At 51.5% G+C, this 16,790-nt stretch overlaps 1 protein-coding gene across 4 annotated transcripts in view; it reads left to right on the top strand.

The window, feature by feature from the left end:
- Positions 1-16,790, top strand: part of LOC135977410 (class I histocompatibility antigen, F10 alpha chain-like) — a 76,621-nt gene that overhangs the window by 28,112 nt on the left and 31,719 nt on the right. For 2 of the 4 annotated variants that reach the window (XM_065578260.1, XM_065578259.1), the window contains one exon: positions 5,208-5,476. In XM_065578260.1, coding sequence (XP_065434332.1) covers positions 5,208-5,476 — 269 coding nt within the window. The remainder of the gene's footprint in view (positions 1-5,207; positions 5,477-16,790) is intronic. The other 2 variants (XM_065578258.1, XM_065578257.1) reach the window with 1 other exon arrangement.

Here is a 16,790-nt window from a genome sequence, read left to right as displayed (position 1 = left end):
AAATTGGAGAGAGTCCAGCAGAGGGCAACAAAAATGATCAGGGGGCTGGGGCACATGGCTTATGAGGAGAGGCTGAGGGAACTGGGTTTATTTAGTCTGCAGCAGAGAAGAGTGAGGGGGGATTTGATAGCAGCCTTCAACTACCTGAAGGGGGGGTTCCAAAGAGGATGGAGCTTGGCTGTTCTCAGTGGTGGCAGATGACAGAACAAGAAGCAATGATCTCAGGTTGCAGTGGGGGAGGTCTACGTTGGATATTAGAAACACAATTTCACTAGGAGGGTGGTGAAGCACTGGAATGGGTTACCTAGGGAGATGGTGGACTCTCCATCCTTAGAGGTTTTTAAGCCCGGTTTGACAAAGCCCTGGCTAGGATGATTTAGTTGGGGATTGGTCCTGCTTTGAACAGGGGGTTGGACTAGATGACCTCCTGAGGTCTCTTCCAGAATTCTATGATTCTATGATGGGTTCTCCTAAAGAAAATAAGTCAATGTAGTTATTTAATTATTACCATAGTGCTCATTTAGTATTACTCATTGCATTCACTGACACGCAGTACTACTTTAAAGGTGAAATTGTAAAAGGAAGATTTGCCTATTTCAGCTATTTATTTTTTATCACAACTGAATCAAACATGATAGTACCATAGAGTAACAACTATGTATTTTGCTCAAACATCAGAATTCAAGAATAATCCAGAAGGAAGACAGGCAGTCCTTAAGAAAGAAGTATGAAATAAAAAAGTTTTCCAACCTGAAAATCCTGCACGTTCAGACATGTTCCTTTCATCATCTTCAATGCAGCTTCCTCCTGAGAAGGAATACTTCTCATGATGTTATTTCATTCAGGCAACCAGGCCTTGCATTTCTTTGTTGCACTGTTTGCATTTTGTACGCATGCCTGTCTTATCCACAGAAAGAGGAACTTCATTAAAATATGCCCAAACTGGGTCTCTTTTATGGCCTGCTGCCATTATAGGTTTTCCCTTCTAGTGAGAGAATGGTATGGTAGATCTCCAATCAGTGAAGGGTACACTCAGAAAGAATTCAAGACTTCTGGGATATGCTGCTCAAACAGTTTCACTTTTGTTTCTACTGTCACATTTATCTCCAGACTTCTTCTTGTCCAGATCTATTCCACCCCCAAAAATCTTCTATTCATTGAACTTTTTGAAACTTTGCACTTTTAGAGAGAGGTAAGGGATTGACTCTGTGTACACAAATTTGCAGAGGGACAATAGGGTTGAGGTCTGTTATTTCTCACCTCTATATATTATTTATTTATTTTAAAACATTTTTGCTGTTAACAAGCATGTTATCCCTGGAGACACAAATCCACAGTTTGAGAACTGCAAAACTAAGCATCTTTGATGGTATCTTCTAGACTGAGCACTGAGTCCCATTGGGTAAATAGAAAGCTTAACCTAAATAATCTATACAGAAGCCCCTGGAACCCCATAAGATTGGGTCCCTAATCCATGAATGATTGGAACTCATTTACAAAACTTTTCTTAAACATTACATGAATATATTGTCTCATACAATAGAATTAGAATGTATAATCCCTATTCCATGATGAGATATCTTTGAGGTATAACGTATCTTAATTAAAACGATCTTTAGATAGTTTTTTTCCTCAAAAAGCATTTTATGAAAAAAATCTGATTTAAATTTAAAAAATGGATTTTTAATTATTATTTTTTTAATCATTGATTTTTATCCAGCCTGCCCCAGAGCAATGCATGCACCAAGGGACGACAGGTGTCCTCTGCACTCGTCTGTGGGCCTGGGTGTGCTCAGGCTGCTTGCTGGTTCAGACCCACACATGAGCTCACACAACAGTGTAGGAGGAGCCGAGTGGTTTGGGCATCGCCTAGGGGTGGGAGAATCCTGGTTCCAGGCCCCCTTTGCCTGTGAGGAGACAGGATTTGAGCAGGGCTCCGCCCCTCACAGGGGAGTGCTCTAGTCCCTGAGCTGTGGGGCACTCTGCTGTGGGGCCCCCTCCATCGCTCCTGTGGGAATTGTTCCACTGGGGAGAACTAGACGTGGGCCAGAGAGCAGGGGCGTGAGAACGGCTCTGTAGCCGGGTGTTTGGAGCCCTCATCTGGGAAGTGGGAGACCCCAGGTCCAGTCCCTCTGCTCCACTGACTCTTTAATTAGTTAGCCAGGGAGGAGCAGCATCAGCAGCCCTGCTTGCTGGGTTGGGCCCTCTGATTGTGACTGAAGGGGAGTGAAATGGACAGGGGCTGGTGCTGGCAGGAGGAACCCAGGGTGATCAGCAGCTGGAGGAGCTGAGGGGAAGAAAATGGGGAGCTCTGACTCCTGTTAGATCCGTCTGTTTTTCAGCTTATACATAAGCCAGGGCAGGGCTGTGTCTGTTGTGTGTGTCCAGCACTCAGCACGGGGGGCTCTGGTCTGTAACTGGCAATTAGGAACTAGGGAACAAAGCCCGATCCTGTAAACACTGTGCATAACATTACTCAGGTGAGTGAAGCCTCCTAGGGATGCAGAGAAACTAATAGGACCAAACAAGCCATCAGCCTGTGTCAGCCTGGTCCCCAGACCCTAATCCCCCAGACGTGTGTGTAACTCCCCTGAGCAGTGTCTGATGTTAGTGGGACACTCAACGGAGTGAAGGGATCGGGTTCAGTCTCTGCAGCACCAGGCCCTTTGTCTGGGAGCTGTCGCCCTTCCCCACCCCCAACTTTGGCCCTGATCCTGCCTGTGGATCTGTGGGGTGAACCTGATGGTAGGGACGGGTGATCAGCCTGTGAGCTCTGTGGGCAGGGCCCGTGCAGTCACTGGCACAACAGGGGGCCAGATCCCTACTGGGGACCCGGGGTGCAGCCATGGCATGAAAAAGTTAAATCCAAAGCAGACTGTGAAGAGTTACAAAGGGATCTCATAAAACTGGGTGTCAAGGCTCCTTCCCCACTCTGAACTTTAGGGTACAGATGTGGGGGCCTGCATGAAAACTTCTAAGCTTAACTACCAGCTTAGATCTGGTCCGCTGCCACTACTCCCAATGGGCTAACTCCCTTCCCTGGGTAGCCTTGAGAGACTCTTCCACCAACTCCCTGGTGAACACAGATTCAACCCCTTGGATCTTAAAACAAGGAGAAATTAACCATCCCCCCTCCTTTCTCCCACCAACTCCTGGTGGATCCAGATCCAATCCCCTTGGATCTAAAAACAAGGAAAAATCAATCAGGTTATTAAAAAAGGCTTCTAGTTAAAGAAAAAGGTCAAAATCATCTCTGTAAAATCAGGAGGAAAAATAACTTTACAGGGTAATCAAACTTAAAGAGCCCAGAGGAACCCGCTCTAGCCTTAGGTTCAAAGTTACAGCAAACAGAGGTAAACACTCTAGCAAAAAGTACATTTACAAGTTGAGAAAACAAAGTTAAAACTCACATGCCTTGCCTGGCTGTACTTACAAGTTTGAAACATGAGAGACTTGTTCAGAAAGATTTGGAGAGCATGGATTGATGTCTGGTCCCTCTTAGTCTCAAGAGCGAACTCCCCCCAAAACAAAGAGCACAAACAAAAGCCTTCCCCCCACCAAGATTTGAAAGTATCTTGTCCCCTTATTGGTCCTTTGGGTCAGGTGTCAGCCAGGTTACCTGAGCTTCTTAACCCTTTACAGGTAAAAGGATTTTGGAGTCTCTGGCCAGGAGGGATTTTATAGTATTGTACACAGGAGGGCTGTTACCCTTCCCTTTATAGTTATGACACTGGGTGACTGGGTAACAAAATGGCAGGTGAAATTCAGTGTGGATAAATGCAAAATAATGCACATTGGAAAACATAATCCCAACTATTCTTATAAAATGATGGGGTCTAAATTAGCTGTTACCACTCAAGAGAGATCTTGGAATCATTGTGGATAGTTCTCTGAAAACATCCACTCAACATGCAGTGGCAGTCAAAAATGCGAACAGAATGTTGGGAATCATTAAGAAAGAGATAGAAAATATCATATTGCCTCTACATAAATTTTTACTCCTGTTGGAATTCTGCTATTTTACTATGGCACCAAATGCAACAATTGCAGAATTCGAACAGGAGTAATAAATCCATGGTAAATCTTGTATACTGTGTGGAGATATGGTCGCCCCATCAGAAAAAAGATATACTGGAATTGGAAACGGTTCAGAAAAGGCCAACAAAAATGATTAGGGGTATGGAACAGCTTTCATATGAGGAGAGATTAATAAGACTGGATCTTTTCAGCTTGGAAAAGAGACAACTAAGGGAGATAGGATAGAGGTCTATAAAATCATGACTGGTGTAGAGAAAGTAGATAAGGAAGTGCTATTTACTCCTCATAACACAAGAACTAGGGGTCACCAAATGAAATTAATAGGCAGCAGGTTTAAAACAAATAAAAGGAGCTGTGGAACTCTTTGCCAGAGGATGTTGTGAAGGCCAAGACTATAAAAGGGTTCGAAAAAGAACTAGATAAGTCCATGAAGGATAGGTCTATCAATGGCTGTTAGCCAGGATGGGCAGGGATGGTGTCCCTAGTCTCTGTTTGCCAGAAGCTGGGAATGGGTGACGGGATGGATCACTTGATGATTCCCTGTTCTGCTCATTCCCTCTGGGGCACCTGGCACTGGCCACTACCAGAAGACAGGATACTGGGCTAGATGGACTTTTGGTCTGACCCAGTATGGCCGCTCTTATGTTCTTAATAAATTACGGTAAATTGTGTGTACAGCTGGGGCCCTGGCTCCCACCTGCAGCTTGGACACATCCCCCTGCCCACCTTGCCTTCCCCAGCTTCAGCTCCTGCATCTCCTACAGCCCCAGCCCTTCTCCTGCTCCACCCTCCCCCATAACCCTCTCCTGCTCCTCACATCCCCCTCCAGCTCTGCCCTTCCTCCAGGGGCCCCTTTCCTTCTTGACACTCCCCTTCAGCCCCCGTACTCCCAATACACTTTCCCTGTCTGCTCTCCTTCTCCTCACACATGCTCCTGCCCCCCCCATACCTCCCCACCCCCTTCCCCTCCTCACCCCCCCTTCAGCCCTGTCCCCCTTCTCCTCCTACCCAAACCTCTCTTTCTCTCCTGTCAGGCCATTGTGTGGGTCCTTCTCCATGTCTCCCTTTCACAGGAGCATTCCTGAGGGCTGGCACCATCTCTTGCATATTGCCAGGGGCTCCCTGGCAGGGTTGAGTCAGTCTGACCTCCTTTCCCCCAATCTCCCTAGCTCAGGCCTGCACTCCAGGCGCATATTCAGCACAGTGGTGTCAGAGCCCGGCCCGGGACTGCCCTGGTTCAGCGTTGTTGGGTACGTGGATGGTCAGGTCATCTTCGAATACACCAGCGAGAAGCAGAGGATGGAGCCCCGCACAGTGTGGATGGCGCAGAATGAGGGCCCGGAGTTTTGGGACGAGCTGACCTGGCGTGCACGGCGCTTCCAGGTATGGTTCAGAGCGAGTCTGAACGCCCTGCATGAGCTCTACAACCACAGCAAGGGTGAGTGCAGGACACAACCGGACCCACGGCCATGGGGACACAGGGATATGGGGGGGAAGGGCATTGATGTAAACAGGTGGAAGGGAGACAGGGATCCGTGTTGGGGATGTGGGGGAGGGGACAGAGGGGCCTGCAGGAACATTTTCTCACGGGAGTCAGTGTGAATGTGGGGGACAAATGGACACGGGGGAGGGTTCACGTGAAAGACATTTTTTGACACCCTCCAAAATGGGACTCTCATGCCATCCTCTCCCAAAACACCCCAGATTTCTGCTACCAGTCCCACTTGCAGCTGCCTCTGCTGCCCTTCAGGGGACCCCCCCCACCCCTCTTGTGTGGTCATTTCCCAGGCAGAGCAGCAGAAATGATGCAGAGCAGCAGAGGTGCAAAGGCCAGCTTCCCCAGCCTCCTGGTCACCCAGGGGCTTGTTCCTCCTGGCTACGACAGTGATGCTGTCAGTCCCTAGAGCGAGAGCAGGGCTCTGAGACGTCCTGTCTCAATTCCCAGACACCGAGTGATGGGGAATCCCAATATCAACAGCCCCAAGTGTTCAGACATCATGAGTCAGGCCCCACAAATCCTGAGTTTGGCTTAAATGTTGTGAGTATTTTGGGGATAATATTGGAGATTGTTTTTATTTGCCCTCTGGTTTGAGCCTTTAGGGGACAATTTCCAGGTTTTCCGTGCTGCTAGAAAGGCTAGAAGTTACTGCTGTAAGAAAAGAGAACTGAGACTCTCTCCTAATCCCATGAGTCCAGGAGCTTGGGCTTTAACAAAACCCCCTGCTATCATGAGACGCACAGTAAAGTCAGAAGAGCGGGCAGTGCTGCTTTCACCCAGCCCTGGGGAGAAGCTGCTCACCAGTGAGCCTCCTTTATTGTCCGTTTTGTCTTATTTCCTGAGTGAATTTATCTAAGGTCAGATTCCTCTTCACACCTCAGGACAAGGGTCTGACATTGACTTGGGCTGGAGAGTTAGTTAGATAATCAGCCCCTGTAATGTGCAGAGACTCCCGGGCTTCCTTACTCCTGGGAACACAAACCCCAGCACGTGTCCTCCGGTTGGAGCCCCCGGCATCAGGCAGGTTCCCCTGCGCACTATCCATAGATGTGTAAAGAGATGTTCTTCCTGCTCAGTCCCTGATGTGTGGGGCTGTAGCCACCTGGCCAGGCCCCCGATTGTGCTGTGTCCCCAGTCCCTCGTGGCACCTTTCCCCTCCGCCCCACCCCTCGAATCCCTCCTGGCTCCCAGCACTGAGACAGCAGCAATGAAAACTAATTCCCATCCTACCCTGGACACCTGGGTTCCTGGTGGTCCTACCCCAGGACTAAGCGACAGGGCGGAGGGTTGCCAAGTGTCTGGCCCCCCAGCCCGCCCGCTCTATAGCTAGTTTAACCCTCTCCTGACTAGTCTCACCCATTGGCCTCCTGCTCCTGAGCCTGTCCAACCTGACCTGCTCACACGGACACCGGCCTCCCCCGTGCTGAGAGAGGGGCTCCGCTCACCTGCCCCCAACCCTGCGCTGGGGAGCTGCTGTTCTGTCCCCACCACCACCTCCCCAACCACTGTCCTGACTGCCCCGACTGCCCTCCTCTCCCCATTTACCCTCTCCTCGCAGTCCTGGGGCTTCCAGCTTGCCGGAGACTGTCCTGAGTCCTGCATCTTGGCCACCAACAGTGTTCCCCTCTCTAGCTGTGTCTGCCCCCAACATGTGGGGGAATTTGGGGTGTGGTCCCTCTGAGACCCCATCGGTGCCCCCACCCTGCTCATCCCTGTGGAGTGCAGCACGGAGGAAAAGAGGGATGGGTGGGGAGGCCTGTCCAACCCCACTCCTCTCGGGCACCTGGCTGGGGATCTCTGCGTGTTCTGTGACCAGCCGCCCTGCATGTCTCAGCAGAACCGGCCGGGGCAGGGACCATCATGGAGCCCCTCTCCTGAGCCAGGAGGCACAGGCTGGGCAGCTTGTCCCACTTGCCCCATTCATACATGTCCAGGGCTGGGGGAGACTCAGGAGAAGACATCAAGGAGCCAGCAGCACAGAGACCCCAGGGGTTCCCCCAGCTGCCTGCTTTTGGTTCCCTCCCTTGCTGGGCTGGAGCCCAATCCCCGGGGGAGGTTTCCGCTCCCTGCCAGTCTCTGTCCAGCATGGGTCAGAGATGGGTTGAACCCTGGGATTTCCCATCATGGCCCTGGCTCCGCCATAGCGACCATTCCCTGGGGTTTCTGCTCTGTGCAGACTTGGTCAGAGCCTCCCGCTCAGGAGACGCAGGCAAGGGACTCACTGCTGGGCAAACAGTGGGGTCAGGGACGGAATGGGAATCTCCCACTCCATTATGGCATCCTATGAACTCTCCCAGCAGATGTCCCTGTCACCGTTAAAATCTGATGCTGAGCATCCACTGGGCACATGGACCAGTCCCCACAGCCATCAGGCTCCTTCTCCTCCCCAAGGCCACAGGAAAAGCAGGGCAGCTCTGGGGAGCTAAATATAGGCACAGGATCCTTCAGCTATGTCTGGGTCAGAGTCTGCTGCTTCCCCAGGGAGGGGCAGCTCTGAGAGAAGGAAGCACAAATCCAGATCTGGCAGGCAGAGAAGCCCTGAGTGTCCCCCTAGGAGGAGGGACAGCTCTTTGATTCCAGCTGGGATCCTACGAATCCATGTGTAAGAGGGCAGTTTCCAGTTTAGAGTGACTGCCCAAGGAAACATCTAAGACAGACAGATCAGACTAGCAGTGATACCACTCAGCAGTATTATCTCTGAGTATCCCAAACCAAACCGCATATTTTTCTCAACATGGCCGAGGAATGGGCAGTCCCAGGAGACACTGAGAGACGGAGCAAGGCAGCTAAGAGATGGTACAGTGTGCACTAGTCCTGAATTTCCCTTCCTAAGGCTGATGCAGCAGGGACATCCCTAGCTGAGGACACAGCAATGCCTTCAGAGGCAGATTTAAATCTAAGGCCTGCTCCCAGAGGGGAGGATGGGCACAACATTGTGAGCCATCCTCTGCATCCCAGAGAGCTCCCGCTGCATCCCATGCTCAGTCCAGCAGGACTGGCTGGCCATTCTATATGAATCTGGCCCTTTCAAATACAGGAAGCACTTTGGTCTGGGGGCCTCTCAGAACGATTTCCCTGGCAGCAGCCATCACTTCTGACTCCCATCTGGATGCCTTCTGGTTCTCAGCTGGAACCAGGGGCTGCAATGCTGTTACCTTTCAGCATATGCAGCTTGTACCTGGAATACAGCTGTCCAGGCTGCAGTGACCTTAGCATCATCCAAGTGTTCGGGAGGGGAAATTAGCTGGGAATCGTGGGGGTAAGGCAGCAGCCAACTCCTCAGACACTCTTGGCTCCTGCCAAGGCGCACAGGAGGGGATATAGATCCTGTTCCAAACCCAGACCATCCTTCCCAGGCTTCTGGACCAGCTGTTTAGCAGATGAGACATTCCTGGCTTCTTCAGGAGAAAATGTCTACAAACAGAGATGCCTGATCCAGGGGTGACACGCCGACAAGGCTCACTGCTCATCCTCACCTCCAGAGCAGACCGGGATGGAGCAGCACACAGGTGGTCATCTTCTCCAGGATGTGGATCCTTGTTCTTTGATCACCTCCACCAAGTGGCAAGTATCAGGGGGTAGCCGTGTTGCATCCGAAGAAGTGAGGTTTTTACCCACGAAAGCTTATGCCCAAATAAATCTGTTAGTCTTTAAGGTGCCACCAGACTCCTTGTTGTTTCCACCAAGTGGGTTCAGCAGACTGTCCAGAAAGGCTGTGTGCTGGATATGCCTAAATCACTTTCTTCCGTATTGATCCATTTTCTCCCCAGGGCCCTCAGAAGAGGGGGTAATGCAGTTGGTTGTCCTCATCTCTGGCAGATTTGGGCTGTAGAAGCAGTCCCAGTCCCATAAAGGGGACAGGGCATGCACTCCAACCTGTCCCTGGTCAAGAAGAAATCGGCACAGTAGGACCATGCTTGGTCTGAAACATCTCAGTGAGATCCTGAGGAAGCCCAGATTTAAAACAAATGTTGAAGTCTCACCTTGGCGGTGATCAGCAAAGAGCCTGTCTGTCCTCAGTAAAGGTGAAAGATGCAGCCGTCCCCGTCTCCGATCGTCAGCGTCACCACAGACTTATGTGTCACCTCTGGATCCCAGTGTATCCAGTACAGCTCGTCACCCTTCAGCCTTGCCACAGCCCCAGGGTAACTGCGAAGGATTCATTGTCATGGTTGCTGCCCTCAGGCAGGAAGGAGTCACCTCTGGCCATCCTCAGTGATGCTCCCTCCAGAGGGCGAGTGGCACAAAACACTTCCCAGGTAATCCGGATCCTGGGATAGCAGTTTCATTCTAAAACAGGAAGAGCCACCCAGGCCCCATCATGCAGATAGCTCACCTGGGGGTAGGAATGGCCCACTGTCTCACAGGGGGTGGGGGAATCATTCCTCAAGAGAAGTGGGACAAATTCCCTGCTTTGCTCAGTCAGCAGCCTCCAGGATATCTCAACCTGCCCCAGTGTCACTGCTGGGGTGTTTGCTGTGTGTGGACACACTGCAGTGAGTTTGAGTGCTCAGGAGAGCTCTCCAGTCCTTTCTGTGGTCTCTGCCTCCTCACACCTCGGTGTGTCTGACCAGGAGAGTTCAACTTCCCCGGAGTCTCATAACCTCTCAGATGGCAGTTCATGGCCTGTTGTTTCCTATAGCCAGGCCGGACAGGATAGTGCTACATGTAATGCCAGTTTGGAGGGGTGGGGCGCTCACATGGAGATGAGTTCAGTTCAGGTAACCTGTACAGACCAGGAGAGGAAACAGAATAAATTGGGTAGAGCTCAGGATAATTCGCTATGGACTCGGGCTCTGGCCCCATGGATGAGCAGCTCCCTCTTCCTACTCAGAATAGACACCAGTGCAATGGCCTGCATCAGTGAACAAGGCGGGATGAAGTCGTATTTTAAAGAATCCTTATTGCGGTTGCAGGAACAAACCATCCCGACATATAGAAAGAACAGTAAATATGGCAGGTAACCAGCTTGGCTTAACAGTGAAATCCTTGCTGATCTTAAACGCAAAAAAGAAGCTTACAAGAAGTAGAAGATTGAACAAATGACCAGGGAGGAATATAAAAATATTGCTTCGGCATGCAGGCGTGAAATCAGGAAGGCCAAATCACACTTGGAGTTGCAGCTAGCAAGGGATGTTAAGAGTAACAAGAAGGGTTTCTTCAGGTATGTTAGCAACAAGAAGAAAGTCAAGGAAAGTGTGGGCCCCTTACTGAATGGGGGAGGCAACCTAGTGACCGAGGATGTGGAAAAAGCTAATGTACTCAATGTATGTTAGCAACAAGAAGAAAGTCAAGGAAAGTGTGGGCCCCCTTACTGAATGGGGGAGGCAACCTAGTGACCGAGGATGTGGAAAAAGCTAATGTACTCAATGATTTTTTTGCCTCTGTCTTCACGAACAAGGTCAGTTCCAAGACTACTGCACTGGGCAGCACAGTATGGGGAGGAGGTGACCAGCCCTCTGTGGAGAAAGAAGTGTTTCAGGACTATTTAGAAAAGCTGGACGAGCACAAGTCCATGGGGCCGAATGTGCTGCATCCGAGGGTGCTAAAGGAGTTGGCGGATGTGATTGCAGAGCCATTGGCCATTATCTCTGAAAACTCATGGCGATCGAGGGAGGTCCTGGATGACTGGAAAAAGGCTAATGTAGTGCCCATCTTTTAAAAAGGGAAGAAGGAGGATCCGGGGAACTACAAGCCAGTCAGCCTCACCTCAGTCCCTGGAAAAATCATGCAGCAGGTCCTCAAGGAATCAATTCTGAAGCACTTAGAGGAGAGGAAAGTGATCAGGAACAGTCAGCATGGCTTCACCAAGGGCAAATCATGCCTGACTAACCTAATTTCCTTCTATGACGAGATAACTGGCTCTGTGGATGAGCGGAAAGCAGTGGACGAGTTATTCCTTGACTTTAGCAAAGCATTTGATACAATCTCCCACAGTATTCTTGCTGGCAAGTTAAAGAAGTATGGGCTGGATGAATGGACTATAAGGTGGATAGAAAGCTGTTTAGATCATCAGGCTCAACAGGAAGTGATCAATGGCTCCATGTCTAGTTGGCAGCTGGTATCAAGCGGAGTGCCCCAAGGGTCGGTCCTGGGGCCGGTTTTGTTCAATATCTTCATTAATGATCTGGAGGATGGCCTGTACTGCCCCCTCAGCAAGTTAGCAGACGACACTAAACTGTGAGGAGTGGTAGATACGCTGGAGGGTAGGGACCTAAACAAATTAGAGGAATGTGCCAAAAGAAATCTGATGAGGTTCAACAAGGACAAGTGCAGAGTCCTGCATTTAGGATTGAAGAATCCCATGAATTGCTACGGACTAGGGACCGAGTGGCTAGGCAGCAGTTCTGCAGAAAAGGACGTAGGGGTTACAGTGGACAAGAAGCTGTGCCCTTGTTGCCAAGAAGGCTAATGGCATTTTGGTCTGTATAAGTAGGAGCATTGCCAGCAGATCTAGGGACGTGATCATTCCCCTTTATTCGGCATTTGTGAGGTCTCATCTGGAGTACTGTGTCCAGTTTTGGGCCCCACACTACAAGAAGGATGTGGAAAAATTGGAAAGAGTCCAGCGGAGGGCAACAAAAATGATTAGGGGGCTGGAGCACATGACTTATGAGGAGAGGCTCAGGGAACTGGGATTATTTAGTCTACGGAAGAGAAGAACGAGGGGCGATTTGATAGCTGCTTTCAACTACCTGAAAGGGGGTTCCAAAGAGGATGGATCTAGACTGTTCTCAGTGGTACCAGATGACAGAACAAGGAGCAATGGTCTCAAGTTGCAGTGGGTGAGGTTTAGGTTGGATATTAGGAAAACCTTTTTCACTAGGAGGGCGGTGAAGCACTGGAATGGGTTACCTAGGGAGGTGGTGGAATCTCCTTCTTTAGAGGTTCTTAAGGTCAGGCTTGACAAAGCCCTGGCTGGGATGATTTAGTTGGGGTTGGTCCTGCTTTGAGCAGGAGGTTGGACTTGAGGACCTCCTGAGGTCCCTTCCAACCCTGATATTCTATGATTCTATGATCACCTGTAGCCTGGTGGTCACCCACTCCTGCCCTGAGGGGCTTAGAACAGCCCAGCAAAGGGCTGTGGCTGGGGCAAGCAGCTCCCAGGCTGATTGGGGAAGTAGGCACAGCTGGGAGCCACGCCCAAAACAGACCAGAGCCGGCCCCTATAAAAAGGCTTTGAGGCAGAAGCACAGACACACTCTGTTTGTAGAGGGAGAAGGGCCTGGCTGCTAGGGAGTTGAGAAGGTAGCTGGAGCAGGGCTGGGGGAAGGCCCAGGGAGCTGGGGAGCTCTGGCCTGGAAACTCCCCAGGCTGCGGCCTAGTGGAAGGTCAATTAGGTACTGGAGTTGCAGGGGGTAGCCCATAAGTAGGCAGAGGCAGCAGGTCCAAATCCCCCTTGCCAGTGATGAGTGGCTTATACTGCAGTCTGCCCCAGGGAACGGGGGCTAGATGATGACTGGCAGTAGCCCATGATTGAGGCAAGGTGGGGATAGAGGGTTAGGGTCTCCCCTCCCCAGGGAACCCCCGAGAGTGAGGGGTTACTGCCAGGGGGCAGAACCCCAGATAACAGGGCACTGGGTCCGGGAGGGACGCGGGGGCCAAGTGGCAGTGGGACACCAGCCTGCAGAGGGTGCTCCAGAGGCTGGACGAGCTAATTCCAAGAGACAACCAGCAGGAGGCCCCGCAGGGATGAGTCCTGCATCACTACATCGCCCCAGAAGGAAGATGACCTTCAGATGTCCTGGGTGGAGGAAAAAAACTCCCAAGTCCCCATCCGAGCTCAGTGTGTTCAAGGAGAGAAAACCTAGCGGCTGACGGGCTATGCAGGGAAGTGCTGGCTCAGGTGCAGTGGAGTCTGTGCCCAGAGGTGTTCCAATTCCTAATGAGGAAATTTTGGTCTCACTGAAAGACCCGTTTGCCTGTCACACAAACTGCAGTGTTCCTGGCTTCCCTCCCGAAACGGGGTGTGGCGGGCCTGGCACCGCAGCGCCCCCTTGTGGCGGGGGTAGGATGGGGTGTCGGCACCTCACCACTCTCCAGTCCTTGTGGCCGCCCCTCTGCGGGCGGCCTGTTACGGCCTCTCGGCCTTCTTCTCTACTGTCCCCCTGCCTGGAGCAGTAGCGCGACCTAGCGGTCGGAGTCTATAGAACCTCCCTTACGAGCGGAATAGCGTGGCCTAGCGGCCAGAGTCCATATAAACCCCCTTTCGAGCGGGGTAGTGCGGCCTAGCAGCCAGAGTCCATATAAGATCCTTCACGGTTTGGGGGTGAGGGGGTAGGCGGACTCGGGCCATCCCTCTCCACTGAGCCCCAACCCAGGGCCCTGGTAGCAGCAAGCTTTCCTTGCCACTTGCTTGGCGGGGATCCGCCCGCAACACGCTGAGCATCAATACAGCTTTAACGCCGTTTATCTCTATAGTTCCCCTGGGTCACTTCCTACCGTGAATACCAGTTCCTCTGCGGCAGGGGGTCCTCTGGTCTGTTCCTCCCCGGTGACGCCCTCTGTCGGGGTCTCCGATAGTGCCTCGGCTTGGCTGCCTCCCGGATCCTGGCTCGCAGGCCCTCCCTCTGCAGGAGCTAGCGGCGTGTGTCCTTCTCCTCCAGCAGTCAGCCCAGACTGAGCTGATCTGCAGGCTTTTATATCTGATCTCCAGTTGGAGCATGCCCAGCAGAGCTTCCGGGGCATGGCTTCCTCTGCCAGGAGAGAAGAGTTAACCCCTGCTGTACCAGTGTGGGGCCGCTCTGCCCCGTCTGTTGCGGAGTGTGGGGGAGTCAGGGCCCTGCACCCCTCTTCCCGAGATTTACTGCCACTCTCAACCAGCCAGTAAAGCAGAAGGTTTATTTAAGGACAGGAACACAGTCTTAAGCAGAGCGTGTAGGTACGACCAGACCCCCTCAATTAGGTCCCTCTGGGAGGTTCAGGGAGCTTAGACCCCAGCTTGGGGTTCCCTGCGTTGCACCACCCAGCCCCAACCGAAACTAAACTCAAAACTCCTCCCGCTGCTCCTTTTCTTTGTTCCGTTTCCCGGGCAGAAGGTGTTAATTCTCCCCACCCCCGTTTCTGGCTCAGGTTACAGCTCAGGTAGCTTCCTTCAAGGGAAGTCCCCCCTCCTCACTGCAATCCCCCTGCAACATTCCCAGGTCAAATCTGCCCTGCTCCCTGCTCCGTCACATCTCTTTTCCCTTTGAGACTGAATTGAGCGGGGTTACTTTGACCAGTGACCTGGGGAAGTTTAGGGCTTCCTTTTCGGGACAATGCGTTTGCTATTAGGTTGTTACGTTTCTTTACATGGACCACGTCCATGTCATAATCCTGCAGGAGCAGGCTTCATTTTAGGAGCTTGGCGTTGGCTTTTTTTATTTGGTGCAGCCAGGTTAGGGGAGAGTGGTTGGTGTGCACGGTGAAGTGACGCCCAAAGAGATATGGCTCTAGTTTTTTGAGGGCCCACACCATGGCCAGGCATTTTTTTTGATGGCCGCGTAGTTTTGCTTCCGGGGTAGCAACTTTTTGCTTAGGTACACGATGGGGTGTCTTTTTTTCTTTTTATTTTTTTGCATTAACACCGCCCCCAGTCCTGTGTTTGAGGCATCGGTGAACACCATAAAGGGCTTGTTAAAGTTTGGGTTTGCCAGAAATGGGCCACTGACCAGAGCCTTCTTTAGCGCCCGGAGAGCCTTTTGGCACTTCTCGGTTCAGACCACTTTGTTTGGCTTTCCCTTTTTGCACAGCTTAGTGATGGGGGCGGCTATGGCGCTAAAGTGGGGCACGAACCTCCGATAGTACCCTGCCATTTCAATAAAAGCTTGGACCTGCTTTTTGGTTTGAGGAGTGGGCCAGTTTCTGATTACCTTTACTTTGGCTGGTTTTGGCTTTAGGCAGCTGCTTTTTACCCGGTGGCCTAGGTAGGATACCTTAGCCATTTCCACCTTGCACTTTTCCGGTTTTACGGTTAGCCCAGCCTTCTGGAGTTGGTCCAGAACTTGTTTAACCTGGGATATGTGGTTCTTCCAGGTCTGGCTAAAGACACAGATGTTATTGATATACGCCACGGCAAAACTTTTCATTTCCCTCAGTAGCTGATTCACCAGGCGCTGGAAGGTGGCCGGCGCTCCCTTGAGGCCGAAGGACAGGGTTAGGAACTCATAGAGCCCCAGAGGGGTGACAAAGGCCGATTTTAGCCTGGCATTTGCATTTAGCGGCACTTGCCAATAGCCCTTTGTAAGATTTATGGTGGTAAGGTACCGAGCACCTCCCAGCTTGTCTAGGAGCTTGTCCGGCCTGGGCATGGGGTAGGCATTGGCTACAGTAATGGCATTGAGCTTCCGATAGTCTACACAGAACCGGATTGACCCGTCCTTTTTGGGGACCAGCACCACCGGCGAGGCCCAAGGGCTGGAAGACGGCTGGATCACCCCCAAAGCCAGCATGTTATTGACCTTTCTTTTTAGGTTCTGAGCAGTTTTTCCTGTGGCTTGGAAGGGGGAGCATTTTATAGGCGGGTGCGATTCTGTTTGCACCCGGTGGACAGTCAGATTAGTGCGTCCAGGCTGGTTGGAAAACAGCTGTTGGTACAGATGCAGCACCCCTTCAATCTTAGCTTGCTGGGCAGGGGTTAGCCGATCAGAGAGGGGAATTGCTTTCAGGGGGAAGCCAACTCTTGTTCCAGGGAATAGATTTACTAAAGGGTCATTTCCCTGCCCCTTCCAATGTTTACACACGGCCAACACCATATTTTCCCTGTTATAATATGGCTTTATCATATTCACATGGTACACCCGGTGGTGGTGTGCCCGGTTTGACAGCTTTACCACATAGTTTACCTCGTTTAGTTGCTTGACAACCTTGAAGGGCCCTTTCCAGGCGGCCTGGAGTTTGTTTTTTCTCACGGGGATGAGGACCATTACCTGATTCCCAGTGGCGAAGGCGCGGGCCCGTGCTGTGCGGTTATACCAGACCTTTTGCTTCCTCTGGGCTCTGGCCAGATTTTTCCTGGCCAGGCCCATGAGCTTGGCAAGTTGTTTTCGGAACGTCAGGACATACTTCACCACCGACTTTTCGTTAGGAGTGGCCTTCCCCTTCCATTCGTCTCTTATCAGGTTTAGGGGCCCCCTTACCCGCCTTCCATATAGCAGTTCGAAAGGCGAAAACCCGGTAGACTTCTGGGGTACCTTTCTGTACGCAAACAGCAGGTGAGGTAAGTACTTGTCCCAGTCCTGCGGGTGCTGATTCATAAATGTTTTTAGCATTATTT

The sequence above is a fragment of the Chrysemys picta genome, chromosome 25, assembly GCF_011386835.1.
Source record: "Chrysemys picta bellii isolate R12L10 chromosome 25, ASM1138683v2, whole genome shotgun sequence".
In the NCBI taxonomy this organism is placed as follows: Eukaryota; Metazoa; Chordata; order Testudines; family Emydidae; genus Chrysemys; species Chrysemys picta.
Note: the sequence above shows the minus strand (reverse complement) of the source record. Positions and strands in the feature narration are given on the sequence as shown.